Source organism: Lampetra planeri, chromosome 55 (genome assembly GCF_965212315.1).
Source record: "Lampetra planeri chromosome 55, kcLamPlan1.2.h2, whole genome shotgun sequence".
In the NCBI taxonomy this organism is placed as follows: domain Eukaryota; kingdom Metazoa; phylum Chordata; class Hyperoartia; order Petromyzontiformes; family Petromyzontidae; genus Lampetra; species Lampetra planeri.
This window is the reverse complement of record NC_136161.1, coordinates 4822455-4837371: the sequence shown is the minus strand read 5'-3', so window position 1 is coordinate 4837371 and position 14917 is coordinate 4822455. Positions and strand designations below refer to the sequence as shown.

Here is a 14917-nt window from a genome sequence, read left to right as displayed (position 1 = left end):
GGTTGGGGTAGTGATAGTGGTTGGGGTAGTGATAGTGGTTGGGGTAGTGATAGAGGTTGGGGTCGTGATAGTGGTTGGGGTAGTGATAGTGGTTGGGGTAGTGATAGTGGTTGGGGTAGTGATAGTGGTTGGGGTAGTGATAGGGGTTGTAATAGGGTTGGGGTAGTGATAGGGGTAGGGGTAGTGATAGGGTTGGGGTAGTGATAGGGGTTGGGGTAGTGATAGGGGTTGGGGTAGGGATAGTGGTTGGGGTAGTGATAGTGGTTGGGGTAGTGATAGGGGTTGTAATAGGGTTGGGGTAGTGATAGGGGTTGTAATAGGGTTGGGGTACTGATAGGGGTTGGGGTAGTGATAGGGGTTGGGGTAGTGATAGGGGTTGGGGTAGTGATAGTGGTTGGGGTAGTGATAGTGGTTGGGGTAGTGATAGTGGTTGGGGTAGTGATAGGGGTTGTAATAGGGTTGGGGTAGTGATAGGGGTTGGGGTAGTGATAGGGTTGGGGTAGTGATAGTGGTTGGGGTAGTGATAGGGGTTGGGGTAGTGATAGGGTTGGGGTAGTGATAGTGGTTGGGGTAGTGATAGGGGTTGGGGTAGTGATAGTAGTTGGGGCAGTGATAGGGTTGGGGTAGTGATAGGGTTGGGGTAGTGATAGGGGTTGGGGTAGTGATAGGGTTGGGGTAGTGATAGGGTTGGGGTAGTGATAGGGGTTGGGGTAGTGATAGGGTTGGGGTAGTGATAGGGTTGGGGTAGTGATAGGGTTGGGGTAGTGATAGGGTTGGGGTAGTGATAGGGGTTGGGGTGGTGATAGGGGTTGGGGTAGTGATAGGGGTTGGGGTACTGATGGGGGTTTGGGTAGTGATAGGGGTTGGGGTGCTGATAGGGGTTGGGGTAGTGATAGGGGTTGTAATAGGGTTGGGGTAGTGATAGGGGTTGCGGTAGTGATAGGGTTGGGGTAGTGATAGTGGTTGGGGTAGTGATAGGGGTTGGGGTAGTGATAGGGATTGGGGTAGTGATAGGGTTGGGGTAGTGATAGTGGTTGGGGTAGTGATAGGGGTTGGGGTAGTGATAGTGGTTGGGGCAGTGATAGGGTCGGGGTAGTGATAGGGTTGGGGTAGTGATAGGGGTTGGGGTAGTGATAGAGTAGGGGTAGTGATAGGGTTGGGGTAGTGATAGGTGTTGGGGTAGTGATAGGGGTTGGGGCAGTGATAGGGTTGGGGTAGTGATAGGGTTGGGGTAGTGATAGGGTTGGGGTAGTGATTGGGTTGGGGTAGTGATAGGGGTTGGGGTGGTGATAGGGGTTGGGGTAGTGATAGGGGTTGGGGTAGTAATGGGGGTTTGGGTAGTGATAGGGGTTGGGGTGGTGATAGGGGTTGGGGTAGTGATAGGGGTTTGGGTAGTTATAGGGGTTGGGGTAGCTATAGTGATAGGGGTAGTGATAGGAGTAGTGATAAGAGTTGGGGTAGGTCTTGTCGTAGCTGGGGGGGTGTGGGCGGGGTTAGGCAGTAGCAGTAGCAGGATTGGCTAGGGGAGAAGAGATGGGGGTCGTTCCAAGGTGATTGTTGTTATAGTGAAGATGGTTACTCTGTGTGCTGCAGGGGGAGTTGGTTCCAGTCGAGGGGAGCAAAAAGGGCGCAGGAAAGCGCAGAGAGAAGTGATAGAGACTGGGAGCAGAGAAGACGGGACGGGACAGAGTGGTGAGAGACGAGAGATTGCAAGGTGGGGGCAAGATGAACCGAACAGCCCCAACTCTCTACGATGCAATTCGTTTTTTTCAGTTTGGGGTTTACAAAGAAAACGTCAGAGACTAATGCTCAGTGCTTCGAGCACAGCATTTCTGCCAATCAGGTAAGATATCCACACTGCCTTGACGCCACCACGCTGCACCGTCAACATCGCTACCTGAATTTAATTTCCAACCACAATAATTTGACTTCTTCAGAAATGTCACCGTTAGCATTTGCGACGGGTCATCCTCGCGACCGAGAGCTCAGTTCGAGGACGACGGCCGTGGTGCCACTTTGTGAACCACGTCGCCCCGTCTTGGTGCACACTCCTGCAGAAAATTGCGCTCTCAATTCGGTTGGCGGTCGACGTTCGAAGCAGACTGCGACCCTCAAACGAATGGCATCGTCCATGTGCTGCGTGGATCAAACACAACACTCGAGACACCAGTGTATTGCAGCCAGGAGCAGTTCATGTGAATGCTGTCGCAAAAGGTCACACGTGCAGCGCAACGGGTCCATCGCTGACTACACGCGATGAGTGGATGCTAAAATGAGTGGCAAGTGGTATCTGAAGCAGTCCTCCTCCTGGGTGTCCCATGTTCACGAAACGCACTGACCCGATAATAATAAGGGCGCAAGCCCCCATTTTTCACTGAATGGTGGGGACGTCACCACAGTGCGTGTGCCAGGTTAGATGCACTTTGAGGTCATGTCAAGTGTTGAAGGCTCGCCGATAGGAAGTCACAGGACAGACAAAGGTGTTACGGGTTAATCGACTGTTCAGATATTCGCCATTCTGGTTTCATAGTGCAGTGTGCACCACCACTCCCCGCCATACAGCCAACAACAACCGCCGTTCACCACTAGATGATGGTGACGTGACCGTTGTTTCTGGAGGGCGAGTACCTCCAACTGTCCAGTAGCGTCCTTAATGAGCATTCTCCATTGAGGCCGAACTTGCCACCGCTGGTTCCGGTCATCGACAAGTCCACTCAGCTCTACATCCTCGTCCTGTACCACAATTTCCATTTGGAGACGTCTCAAACTCAATTGCGGGTGCAGAAAAAGATGTTCTACTTCATTGGCTCACTTTCCATCAAACCTATCCACGTAATATCTCCTTCCTGTCCCTACATTTGGTTTCTTCCTCTGGACTCTGATATTTGCTCCCAATATATGACGGCCACTGTCACGTATGTATGTTGAACTTTTTTTGCTTCGTACGTAGCCAACAGTGCTAATCGGAGGTGCGGGTAAAGGAAAACAAACTAAAACACCAAAAGCAGTTCTCAAGAAAATTGTTTTCAATCTAGGTTTTAAAGTACATACAGTGACTTCTTTATATCAGAAGGAAGAGCATTCCGGACGGCCACGAAAGTGCATCTGAAAGCACGCAATACAAGTGACCGTCTTTGTTAAATGTTTTGCCAAACCGGCTGCGAGGGTGACCGGAGTTCGTGTGATGGTCTACGCTCCTCGATGAGATCAGCAAGGTATTAAATTGGCTACCCTGGGGTAAACGTCGGCTATTCAATTGTGCCGATGATTGTCTGGAGATACCCATGCAGATGTTGTTCTCCTTTGTCATTCAAAACGTTGCATTTTAAATGGATTGGTCATTATGGATAACGCAGACGCCCAACCGTTTTGGGCCTCTATGTTTATACCATCTAAGTTAACAGTTGCCTACAACACCATCCACTGTTATGTCTGCTCCAATCCGTGTGTAATATCTCAATTTTGCTGACGCTTTTGTTTGTGGTTCCTTGGTGATTTAAGTCGAATTCTTAAATTATCACCCTCTTGCATAGTGCTTGTTGCTGCATATATTTGAAACATATTTCACTGGCTTCGCCTGTAGGCATGTTGAAACTAGACATTGGTTTAGTGGGCCATGTCCGATTAGCACGATTGGCTACGTACAGTGCAAAAGAAGTGCAACATGCATACAGAATCAGAATATTGATTCATGCTAGAGGAATCCGATTAGCTATAAAGCTCTGTTTCACAGATAAGAGCAGGTTAAGACGTTACAACAACAAATACACGATAGGAGTGCAAAGTATAGGAAAGGCAAACAAAACACTTTAAAAAAATACAAATAAAACTATTATTATCTAACCAGGTGAAGCCCAAACTATTAGCTTATTTTTCAGAAGCCACCTGACCACAAAAATAGCTCAACGAAGTGGCTTATACTGAAATTTATAGCAGCAAATCTTTTTTTAAATATTCTCAACACAAGCTGTCTAATACATACAATAGCTGCGCGGCAGACTTCCCTCCTCAGCCAAAGTGGCCACCGTATCGATTCTTGCTTTTCAGTGCCCGATTGTATCAACATTTTCTCTTCATGTCCACTTAATCTTTGGCAGTCATACGACATCCATGTAAATGTGTTGTACACCTACCTTCACCCGACACAGCCAATTAGTAAGGTTTGTCACGTAAAAACCGTGACAATTAGATCCGACTTCAGCACCATCGGTGTGTGTGTGTTATGACAGTAAACCTACGACACATTTACAAAGTTAACGACGTTTCGCTGGTGATTAAAACAACCAGCATCATCAGGCGATTGCCAAAAATGTGAAGTCTTCCTGTTTCCAGTCTTGAATCGAGTAAGTTGTACAGTGATGACATTACTTCACTCTATTTAACACATTTAGCACCATGGACCGTGATATAATATTACGAAGATTAAAATTCCCCCCAAAAAGCAATTTAATATGGGTTAAGCAGTATAATAATACTATGTAACACAATTTTTGTTCCTGTGTAATACGTGTTATTTCGTAATTGCTTATGCCTGAAAAATATAGAAAATTACTTTTATTCTCCACAAACTTTGCTTTTGTGACCAGGATAGTCATATTTTTAAATTTACCTATTTTCAATGAGAAAACGGGCGAATTTGTGTCTTTTCATTCACATCAAGTCAGAAAAAACAACATATGAATCAAAATTAACATCTATTTATACTAAAGTAATACATAATTACTACAAAAGATTTATAATTGAGTAGTTTTTCAAGATTTACGATTATACTGTAAATCGCTTTCACGAATCAGCTCCCAAACGTAGTCTCCCATCATGTTGTCGTTATACTGTCCTTGGTAGCGGCGTTCAAAGTCCAGTATATGCTGGTGGAAGCGCTCGCCTTGCTCCTCCGAGTATGCTCCCATGTTCTCCTTGCATTTATCAAGATGAGCATCAAGGATATGGACTTTGAGGGACATCTTACAGCCCATTGTGCCGTAGTTCTTCACCAGTCTCAACTAGCGTCACATAGTCTTCGAACTTGTGATTGCCCAGGAAGCCACGAACCACTGTGACAAAGCTGTTCCTAGCCGCTTTCTCCTTACTAGTGAGCTTTTTGGGGAATAAATTGCAATCCAGGATCTTATTTGTCTGTGGTCCGACGAAGACACCGGCTTGGACCTTTGCCTCAGACAGCTTAGGGAAGACGTCTTGAAGGTACTTAAAGGGTGCCGACTCCTTATCTACAGCTCTGACAAATTGTTTCATAAGGCCAAATTTGATGTACAGTGGTGGCATCAGCACCCTCCGGGGATCTACCAGTGGCTCCCACTTGACGTTGTTCCTCCCCACAGAGAACTCGGTCTGCTGTGGCCAGTCCCACCTGTGGTAGTGCGCCTTGGTGTCCCTACTGTCCCTAGGCAAATAAAGCAGGGAAGTTTGGTCAAACCGCATTGGAGACCCATCAGGAATGCCACCATTTTTAAGTCTCTGATGACCTCCCGGCCGTATTCATCATACTTCAAGGCGTCCAGCAAAGTCTTGATGCTGTTGTAATCCTTTTTGAGGTGCACCTAGTGAGCCAAGGGAAGAGACGGGTACTTATTACCATTATGGAGCAGCACGGCTTTGAGGCTCCTGGATGAGCTGTCAATGAAGAGGCGTCACTCATTCTGGTTACCGGCGATCCCGATTGCCTCGAACAGACTGATCACATTGTGGCAGAAGCAGAGCCCATCTTGACGGGTGAAGAAGCTGCAAAAAGGTTGGTGACGCTTCCTCTGATCTGCAACTTGCACACTTTCATCCAACAAGTTCCACTGCTTGAGCCTCGACGTCAAAAAGCTCGGCATTGGACTTGGTGAGACCAAGATCTCTGATCAAGTCGTTGAGGTATTTTGGTTGGGGTAGTATGGGTTTCTCTCCTCAGCTCCATCTCTGGAATTGTCATCTGGATCTACAACATCTTCCTCGCTCTCTGACTTGCTGCTCTCTTCTCAAGATGGCTGCTCTCTCTCCGGAGGAGTGGGTACGGGGAGCTCATGGCAATGTGGCACCGGGACAATGGATGAAGGAAGGTCCGGATACGTGATAGCAGGGGCATTCTTGCTAGTCCGACGTTTGGAAGGGTTCACCATGCAGAAGTAGCAGTTGCTTGAGTGGTCAGTGGGTTCCCGCCAAATTATTGGGATAGCGAACTTCATGGCTCTCTTTTCTCCTCTGTACCATCCTACAAAAATACATTCATTTCACCCATGACTAATGTGTAAGAGATTCTCGGAACATTTTTCAAAAATTGATATATATTTTTTCAATAACATTGAAAATTGTAAAACATTTTAAAATTATAAACTTTTACAATTTTGAAAATTTTAACAGATTTTATAATATAAAATTCCGAGCAACAATCGTCCATCTTGCTTTCCAATTTTTTTTGCATTGCTCGCAGGTGAAATGAGGTGCACATGGTTTGTCTTGATCCTCGACAGGCATGCCGAAATATGCCTTGTAGGACTCACATCTTAGCAGATGCTTCTACAAAGTACTTTTTCGCTCTTGTCTTGATAAATTGGCCGCAGACATTGCAAAATGCACCTGCCGATGCTTGCAGCCTCTTGATGCCATCTCAGAAAAATGCAGATTTGTATCCACTTAGGCAGCTGGAACTAAACTGAACTGGTGGGCTTAAGGCCCCTGTATTTATACTACTATTTATATTACTGAGAAGTTCTAGAATGTTCTAGAAGTTACTTCAAGTTTACTCAGCACTGAATCTATTTGGAATGTTCTGAAAAATTGGTAAATTTAACAATATCAATGTCCTGGTCACAAAAGCAAAGTTTATTGGGAATAATAGCCATTTTATGTACTTTTGATGTATAAGCAATTAGGAAATAATACTTACTATCCAGGAACAACAATTGTTACACTGTGTTATCATCGGACTATACATATAAAACTGTCTTAATACATATAATATAATTATGACTGCTCTCTGCTCTATTTTTGTTCCCCACAGGACAGATACATTGTGCAAAGTAAATAACAGTCGGCGACAAGACCTGAAGAGGAATGTAACACATCGTGTTCAGAATAATTAATTTGCCCTAAAGACTTCAGTAACAAACATTCAGGCATGCCAGGCTTGCAGCAATAACGACTACATAACAACGATTTAGCCCGTTTCAAGTACTGAGCCCATGATATGCATCGATTGAGATTGTGTCTGTAATCGCCCCTTTATTAACAAAACTGGCAGGCCAATTGCATTGTAAAGACGTTTGGGAAATGTTGTATGCCTTTTAATGCAATCTTATTGACAGCGTTATTTACAGATTGTGGATTTTGGGGTTATTATCTGGCAATGCAACAGCATACTTTTGTGAATGAAGTTAAAATAATTGGCGTTTGTTAAGTGACGCATTTCATCCATAGATCCTAAACAAAACCTGCAGGGTACACGGCCAGAACTAGGTGGGGGATAATAGCGAATTTACCCACTTACTCACTTAACCACTCACCCACTTACCTACTCACTCACCCACCCACTCACCAACCCTATCGACTCACGCACTCGCTCAGAACCAGGGTAAACGGCCAGAAAATAGCGGATGAAGACCAGTTTACAGAGGTGACTTTTAAAGATGGACAAATATATCTAAATATTCTGATTGTCTTATTAGAAAGGGCAAAGCGTTGTTCAAAAGCTGGTGAGCTGCACAGTGGCAAAAGCCCGATCATCCCATTAAATGAGCCTTGACCTTTGAAGAATTAGGTCTCTGTAAGAATTGTTGGCACAACTCTTTTTATAATACAAACCTGCAGGACAGATGTTATACAGTGGTTATCCAATTCACTTCCACTCCGTATCACATTAAGGATGCATTAAAACCCGATAACATTAATATACCATACATTAATGATTGGTTACATTTAAGTGTGTCTGCAAAAGTGCCGAATTCCGAAAGTCATGATGCCAATTGGCAACGCGACGGCGAATCACACCGCGACGATCGACAGCAGTAGCGTGGTCACCCGAATGTTTTACACTATCTTTCAAATTGTCAACCTCTTCATGACGGTTCCTTCTCTGTGTTTATTTCTTTCTATCACCGTCACGATTTTCACCGAAATGAAGCTAAGGGAGAACTCGCGCTACATTCTCTTCGCCAATCTCATTGCGTGTGACACCTTCTTCCTGCTTTGCACCACCATCATGTCTACTTTAATTTGGCTACGAACAAATTTAAGTTTGACGTCATGCAACATGAACACCATGGTCAGCACAATTCTGAACCAGAGCGGGGTTATGTGCGTCACGCTCATGTCCGTGGAGCGATACGTGGCCATTTGCCACCCCTTCCATCACCCCCGCTGGTTCAGCCACCGCAAAACGCTTCAATTCTTGGCCGTAATTTGGTCCGTCGCTTCAGTGTTCCCGCTGGCGTGCGGCACTCTGGTCTTCACAAGCGGCGTGACCGTGAACAACACTCGGACTTGTTCCACGTATCTCACCGACAGCCTGATGCCCAACCCCATGGTAATCACGGTGCTTAGAGAATTCCCAAACGTCGTCATTTTCACAGTCTGCATCATTGCGCTGATCTTCACCTACTTCAATATAATGATGGCCGCTAGAAAGGCGGCCGATGATGCGTCTAAGGCGAAACGAGCCAAGCAAACTGTGATATTACACGGCCTGCAGTTGTTTATGTATCTGTGTTCACTTGGTAACGCATTATTTTTAATTCTTTTTGCTACAATCACAACAGACCCTAACGTGGCGACAATATTAAGGTTATGTAATTATTTTTTTCTTTATTATAGCTCAAGGTTTGTTGTTCCCTTAATTTATGGAATACGTGATAAACAACTTAGGCAGTGTCTTAGGAAGAAGATCACCTGTCACTACAATAGAGTGACTACATTTTAAACTGCATGCAAACAATGAACGTGAATCTTACCATTTGTGTCGTTAAACTATTTTAAAGTTGTATTTCGTTCAAATGCCTAAATATTTGTCTTAGTTTTGGGTCTTTCGCTAAAGTAACGTAGATAGGTTCAAAAACTACGACGTTTCGATCGCAACACAAGCGGTCGTCTTCAGGAAAATTGAAGACGACCGCTTGTGTTGCGATTGAAACGTCATAGTTTTTGTTATTTTTTGTTATTTTCTTTGAACCTATCTACGTGATTTGACCGAAAGACCCAAGAATATGAATTCCTGCCGTCACGAAAGCTTTAAGTGAAGATGTATTTGTCTTTGTTTCAATGCACGTATGTTTAACTTCTTTGGCATCATACACAGGCAACCTCACTAATTAGAGGTGCGGGGGAAAGACAACAAACCAAGCACAAACAGTAGTTCTACAGAAATTAGTTTTCAATGTAGAAAATTTGTTTTTAATCCAAAAATTAGTTTTCAAATGGGATGTAATTTTTTAGGCTGGTAAGTTGATCAAAGACATTAATCTATTCATATAAAGGAGACTAATGTAGCTTTATTGTGGTAATACACGTTAATATTGTAAGACCGTGAAGTTGTCGGAAAAAGCTTGATGTTAATCCGAAAAAAATGCCTTGACAGATTTCCCTCCCTTTGTGCGGTAGATGCCTTTCCAAAAAATGGCGTACGTAGAGGAGACTCTCGATCATCCGCGTGCAGTTTATCCGATTTGCTGATTACCTGCGCACCTGAGATTTTGACATAAATTAATAACTCATGGATTTCCCCTGAAGCCCAAATTAATAACATAAAAACAGTTATACACTGTTATTCTTGGAAATGTTTATTATAACTCACGTGCTTAAGCCAAAAAAACATTTGCTCCGGTTAATCCGAAATCTACATGATTGCCGCTACAGTGGAGTAGTTGCATATATTTATAACAGTAGGTCGAGTTTTAATGATTTTGATTGTCTGTGGGTCTGCTATCCACTTAGTGGACCTAGTCTTCTGCGCAGGAGCAGGAAAGTGTTGTCAGTGAACACGCGCATCGATCGATCGTTAGTATTCATTATAAATCGAAAGAGTAGCAATCGTAATCGTCAGTTGCGCTTCATTTTCAGTTATTTATCTGATCATTTATTTTGCGAGTTTCATTTTACAAAACTGTGCGATGACAGAGAAACTTAAACATAATTCGTCCCTCGATTTTATATTTTTGGATTATCCACAATTTAGAATTTTCCGCGGCCGTCCTCCCCGTCATTAGCGCAGATAATCGAGAGTCTACGATACGTAGCTGCTCGCGGTCCCCATCCAGGTGGGGCAGTGAGCCCAATTTTGTGATTTCTGTCCGTGGAATTTCTGTGCCACCCCTCCCTCCCCACACCGCGGCTTGTGCTCTATACAGGGCTCATATTTAAATACAATAACATTTAAATACCGAACGCTTATGAGAAAAATAGCGTTAAGGGGCATGCACATATATTGCGTTTAAACATATAAACTGTCCATATATATTCATGAATACATATATGTGTTGTATTATTGTGTTAGATTACCTTTAATAATGATGAACATAAATATCAGTCAACCCCTCTCTACCCACGAGGGGTTACGTTCTTGAAAACATGCGCGAATGCAGAATTTGTGAATGCAGAAACCTCGTTCAAAGGGCAAAAATTAGGGTCACGTTCCTAGTGTAATGACAGAGCGCCACCTAAGGGACAAGGAAGGGCTGCATAGTCACTGCTGGGTTACTCATATCCAATCAGAGGGAAGGGTTCCACTCGAGCCAAAGGTAACGGGCGGAGCTCGTGGGTATGTACGGGAAACATCGAGAAGGTTCCACGAGGGGCGTGGCTAAAGGCGGAGCTTAGCTTCGCCGAGAGCAATATAAGGAGAGGCAGTGAGAGGACTCGGGGTCGGTGTGGAAAGCCTGGAGTCCGGACTGCATCAACGCCTACCCCGTCTCGCCACCGGCCACGTGGCCGGACGCCTCTGCCAGCGAAGTCCTCTCTCCTTCCAGCGCGCCGTCATCCAGCTGCGAGTGCGAAGAGAGAGAGAGACGCGCCACAACGGCAAGAAGAGAGAGAGAGAGCGAAACCATCCGGGAAGAGAGCGGAGCTGTGTAGTCATTGTTAAATAAAAGACACAAGTCTACAGTCGTCGTGGAAGTGCTTTATTACACTAGTACGAATGAACATAGGGGGGTCAATGTTAAACGTTTAAAAACGACAACTACAATCAATCATTAATACATTATACGAAGCAATGCGTTTTTTTTCATGACATTTGATGATGATAATTTGACGACGATGGAGGTGGTGGTGATGGCGAAGAATTCAGGAAGATGACTCCACTGGAGATGCAGGCGTGTGATAACAACGCCGCACAGTTTGTTATCACGAGGATAAAGCGGGCAGCCGAGGCGACGTGCCCAATCTTCGCAGCAGGCAGTTGTCAATATGTGTGCGCGCACCTCCCACGGTGTCGGTGGTCTACAGGTACGACGCGTTATAACTCTCGCAAACTGTCCGGCGGGTCGCGAATAGTAAATTAGTATGCATTTAGTAACGCGAGAATATGCTGCAACCCGTGAATCCAGAATTCGCGCATTGCGAGGGTTTACTGGTAATTTAAAAGTGTAAATATCAATACATAAACGTTATCCAGTACGTCTATGTTCCCGCTGCCTTGGCCATTTTGAATTTGGGCCTCTGTACACGTTTGATGTGCAGCTCCCCTATCTTGATGCTGGTGGTGTAGGTGGCTACTTTATCAGTTGGTGGAAAGGCTAACAGACTCGGCGATGGTGTTCTTCACGTACATGGTCAAAACATATTTCGGGTGGTAGTGGTTCGTTGTGAGAATGTATCCGTGGATGTGGCAGCGACTGGCATCCAAGACGTGGGTTTCTTGGAGCATCAGGGCATCAAAGTTATGGATGCTCATTATGATTGCAAAATACTCGCACTTCGCTTGGGAGAGTCCCTCAATGATCAGTTGAAGGATCATTGTCCCATCGCCTATCTGGCACATTGTTTGGCTCTGCACAGGGCCTACTCTTTGGTTATTTCGGTAAGTCACGTATAAAGAGAAAATAAGAAATTAAATACTAGCATACGACGTTTCGATTGCAACACAAGCAATCATCATCAGGTACAAATGAAATAGAAACACAAATCTAGTATACTTATAAATGTAATGTAATACAACAGAGAGCCGGATAACATAACAGTCAACACACTACCTGGTTGATTACGTTCTTTCTGAGAATGATACATTTGAGAGAGAGATAAAACACAGAACCAGAGACATATAGACAGACATATAAGTAGAGACAGATATCACAGAGATATATAGAGAGAGAGACGTACAAGGCATGAGAGTGAAATGCAAAGGACATGTCAGCATGAGAGATCTAACAGAGATGCATGGAGCGAGATACAGAGAGTCGGAAATAACAGCTGACATAGGGACATAGGTCAGCTGTTATTACCCACTCTCTGTGTCTCTTTGACCTAATCCAAGCGGCCTCCTCGATCCTCAGCGAGATGCAGTCCCTGCCCTCGATGGAGAAGGAGGGAGCAGCGGAGTTGTCCGGATGGGGTGACTCGGCCGCGATTTCACAGAAGGCGGGAACGCCATCGCCGCTGTCCGCGCTCGCGGGCGCCATTTTGCTGCTGGCGGGGAGTGCTGAGCCCGCCAACCTTGAAGCAGGGACGTCCTCGTCGATTTACGTCCAGTCGCTCCGCCGTCGGCTGCCATTCATTAAATAATTTGTTGCCGCCAACGGCGACTGGGTGGCGTCTAAGCGGTGATTTCTCTGACTTGGCGGGATGGTCGGAGGCGGACGTGCTGAAGCCGCTGCCCGCCACCCTCGATGATGATGCCTTGGTAGCGTTCCTCGCCATTCCGCTGTCCGAGAGGTCCAACCTCATGCAAGCGTTTGACCAGATGGCCGCTCTTTTTTAGCCTCCGCTAAACACCCGTCTGAAGTTCGCCGTGAGGCGAAAAGTAGATGGTGAGTCGGCTCTCGCCTACCGAAGTGCGCTCTTGGCGCTGGCGAAGGCCAAGTTTCCGAAAATGGACCACGACGGCCTTGACACATTGGTCCTCAAGAAGATGTTGGGACTCGCCAAAGGCCTCCATACTGTGCTCCCCGCCGAGGACAGAGAGGTGTCTTCACTCAAGATCGCCAGGTGCATACAGGTGCAGCAGACCATGCAACATCACAGGGTGTTGGTGGCGTGCTCTGTGTCTTCCGTGGAGCGTGGGGATCATGCGGATGAGGAGCCTGCTCCTGCGTGCTCACTGCATCAGCGGAGCGGCGATCGTCAGGGTGACGGTGATCGGTGGCAGGACGACCGGCGGCAGGCAATGTCTGCTTCGTCCCAGTCCAGCAGTGGACGGGTCACCTGCTACAACTGCGGCCTACCGGGGCACGTCCAATCAGGCTGCTGGGTTCCTCGACGGCGGCCCCTGGAATGTGCGCCTTCCTATGACTCCCTGCTCTCTAAGGCGTGGCTCGATTGATGCCTCGCACGTGGCCGCTTGTGTCGGCCTCGCGTGCTCTGGATGTGAAGGACCCGACGACCCGGCCTACTGCTCTTCGTGAGGAGCCGGCTTCGTCGAGTCGATTTCTTGTTCCCCCCCGGCCCTTCCACGGCGGTCGAGCCCAACCTGCCTGGAGGTCCGGCATCACGGACTCGTTCAAAGACTCGATTTGCGTGATCCCCGCACATAGCACACTCCCACACCATCATGGGTTGTCGCACTCGCATGAGTCGTGGCAAGTATTTGGCTGATCCTGCTCGTGATCGAGCTCGCGGGCGTTGTTACACGTTGTGGGTGGGAAATATTGATTGCGGGGATCTTGTACAAAGCGGTTGTTGGGTTGTTAATTTTTCACTGTTGTGTTCATTTTTTAGGGTTGTTCATTTTTTTTCCCTCTCTGTATATATTGTACAGTTGGGTTTGGGTAATTTTTCGCGTTCTGTTATTGTTGGAGCATACTTTGCTGTTCCGTATAATTGTACATCGGTTGCTTACTTGCGGGTGAGTTGGCAGCCAGGACGGCTGGAAGCTACGGAGAGGGGGTGATGTAGTGACTGTGATTATCACTATTTGGTGCCGGGCTTACGAAGCCACGGTGGATAATGTGTTGGCATTATGTGTAGCCCACTCACTAGGCATAGTACTAGCCCTAGCAGGGCTTGGGTGAGCGCTGGTCAGCTCGGAGACACCACGTACAGTGCGCGGGGCAGGCTCCCGGTGAGGGAGCGAGAGAGAGCATCAGCCAGCCAGGGTTACGTTGGGGCATGATACGCTGGTTGACCTGCCGACACGTGACCGGATTATATTGGAGGGGGGCCACCAGTGGACGGGGGCCGCTGGGCGGTCACGTGGTCTTAAAGAACTCTCGGGGGAGCCTTCGGGAAAGAGCTAGAGAGATCGAGAAGGTGGGCGGGGCTCGGGGAGGGGAGGAGGCAGCCCCAGCCCCGGCCGATATAACGGGGGCCCGGGGGGACTCGGGGTTCTTCGTGTTGCGAACCGTGTCTAGTTCTGCTGTAGCGTGGTTAGACTGGCATTCAATATCCGAGTCTAGGTTGTGTTATGTTGTGTTGAAGTTGGTTGAATAAAGAGTGTTCCTCCCAAAACGTCTGCGACTCAGTTGGACTCATTACACTTATATAACGCTGCCTGTCTAGCGACGACGATGCCAACCCCTATATAGCTGGCTGACTACTAGCGAGCGACGTCGACACAGCGGTGGCAAAGATGACAGCAATGATGAAGACAGCGACGAAGAAAACGATCCTGATTCACTATTATGCTCGTGGCTCCGCCCCGGCCACGCCCCCTTTCTCGAACTCTCCAGCGGGTTCCGGGGGTCCCCAGATAGTTCCCGTTGCTGACCCTTTGCCCAGTTATCTCCCCCTCTGGTCGTTTCCGTGTATCTGTCTTACCGTCTTGCCCATACTGTTT

General features: G+C 46.7%; 1 protein-coding gene across 1 annotated transcript; it reads left to right on the top strand.

Moving 5' to 3' along the window:
- Positions 1–7954: 7954 nt before the first annotated feature.
- Positions 7955–8914, top strand: LOC144735490 (odorant receptor 131-2-like). The gene has a single exon (XM_078617890.1). It carries the CDS (start codon positions 7955–7957, stop codon positions 8912–8914), a length of 960 nt encoding a protein of 319 aa, XP_078474016.1.
- Positions 8915–14917: the final 6003 nt, after the last annotated feature.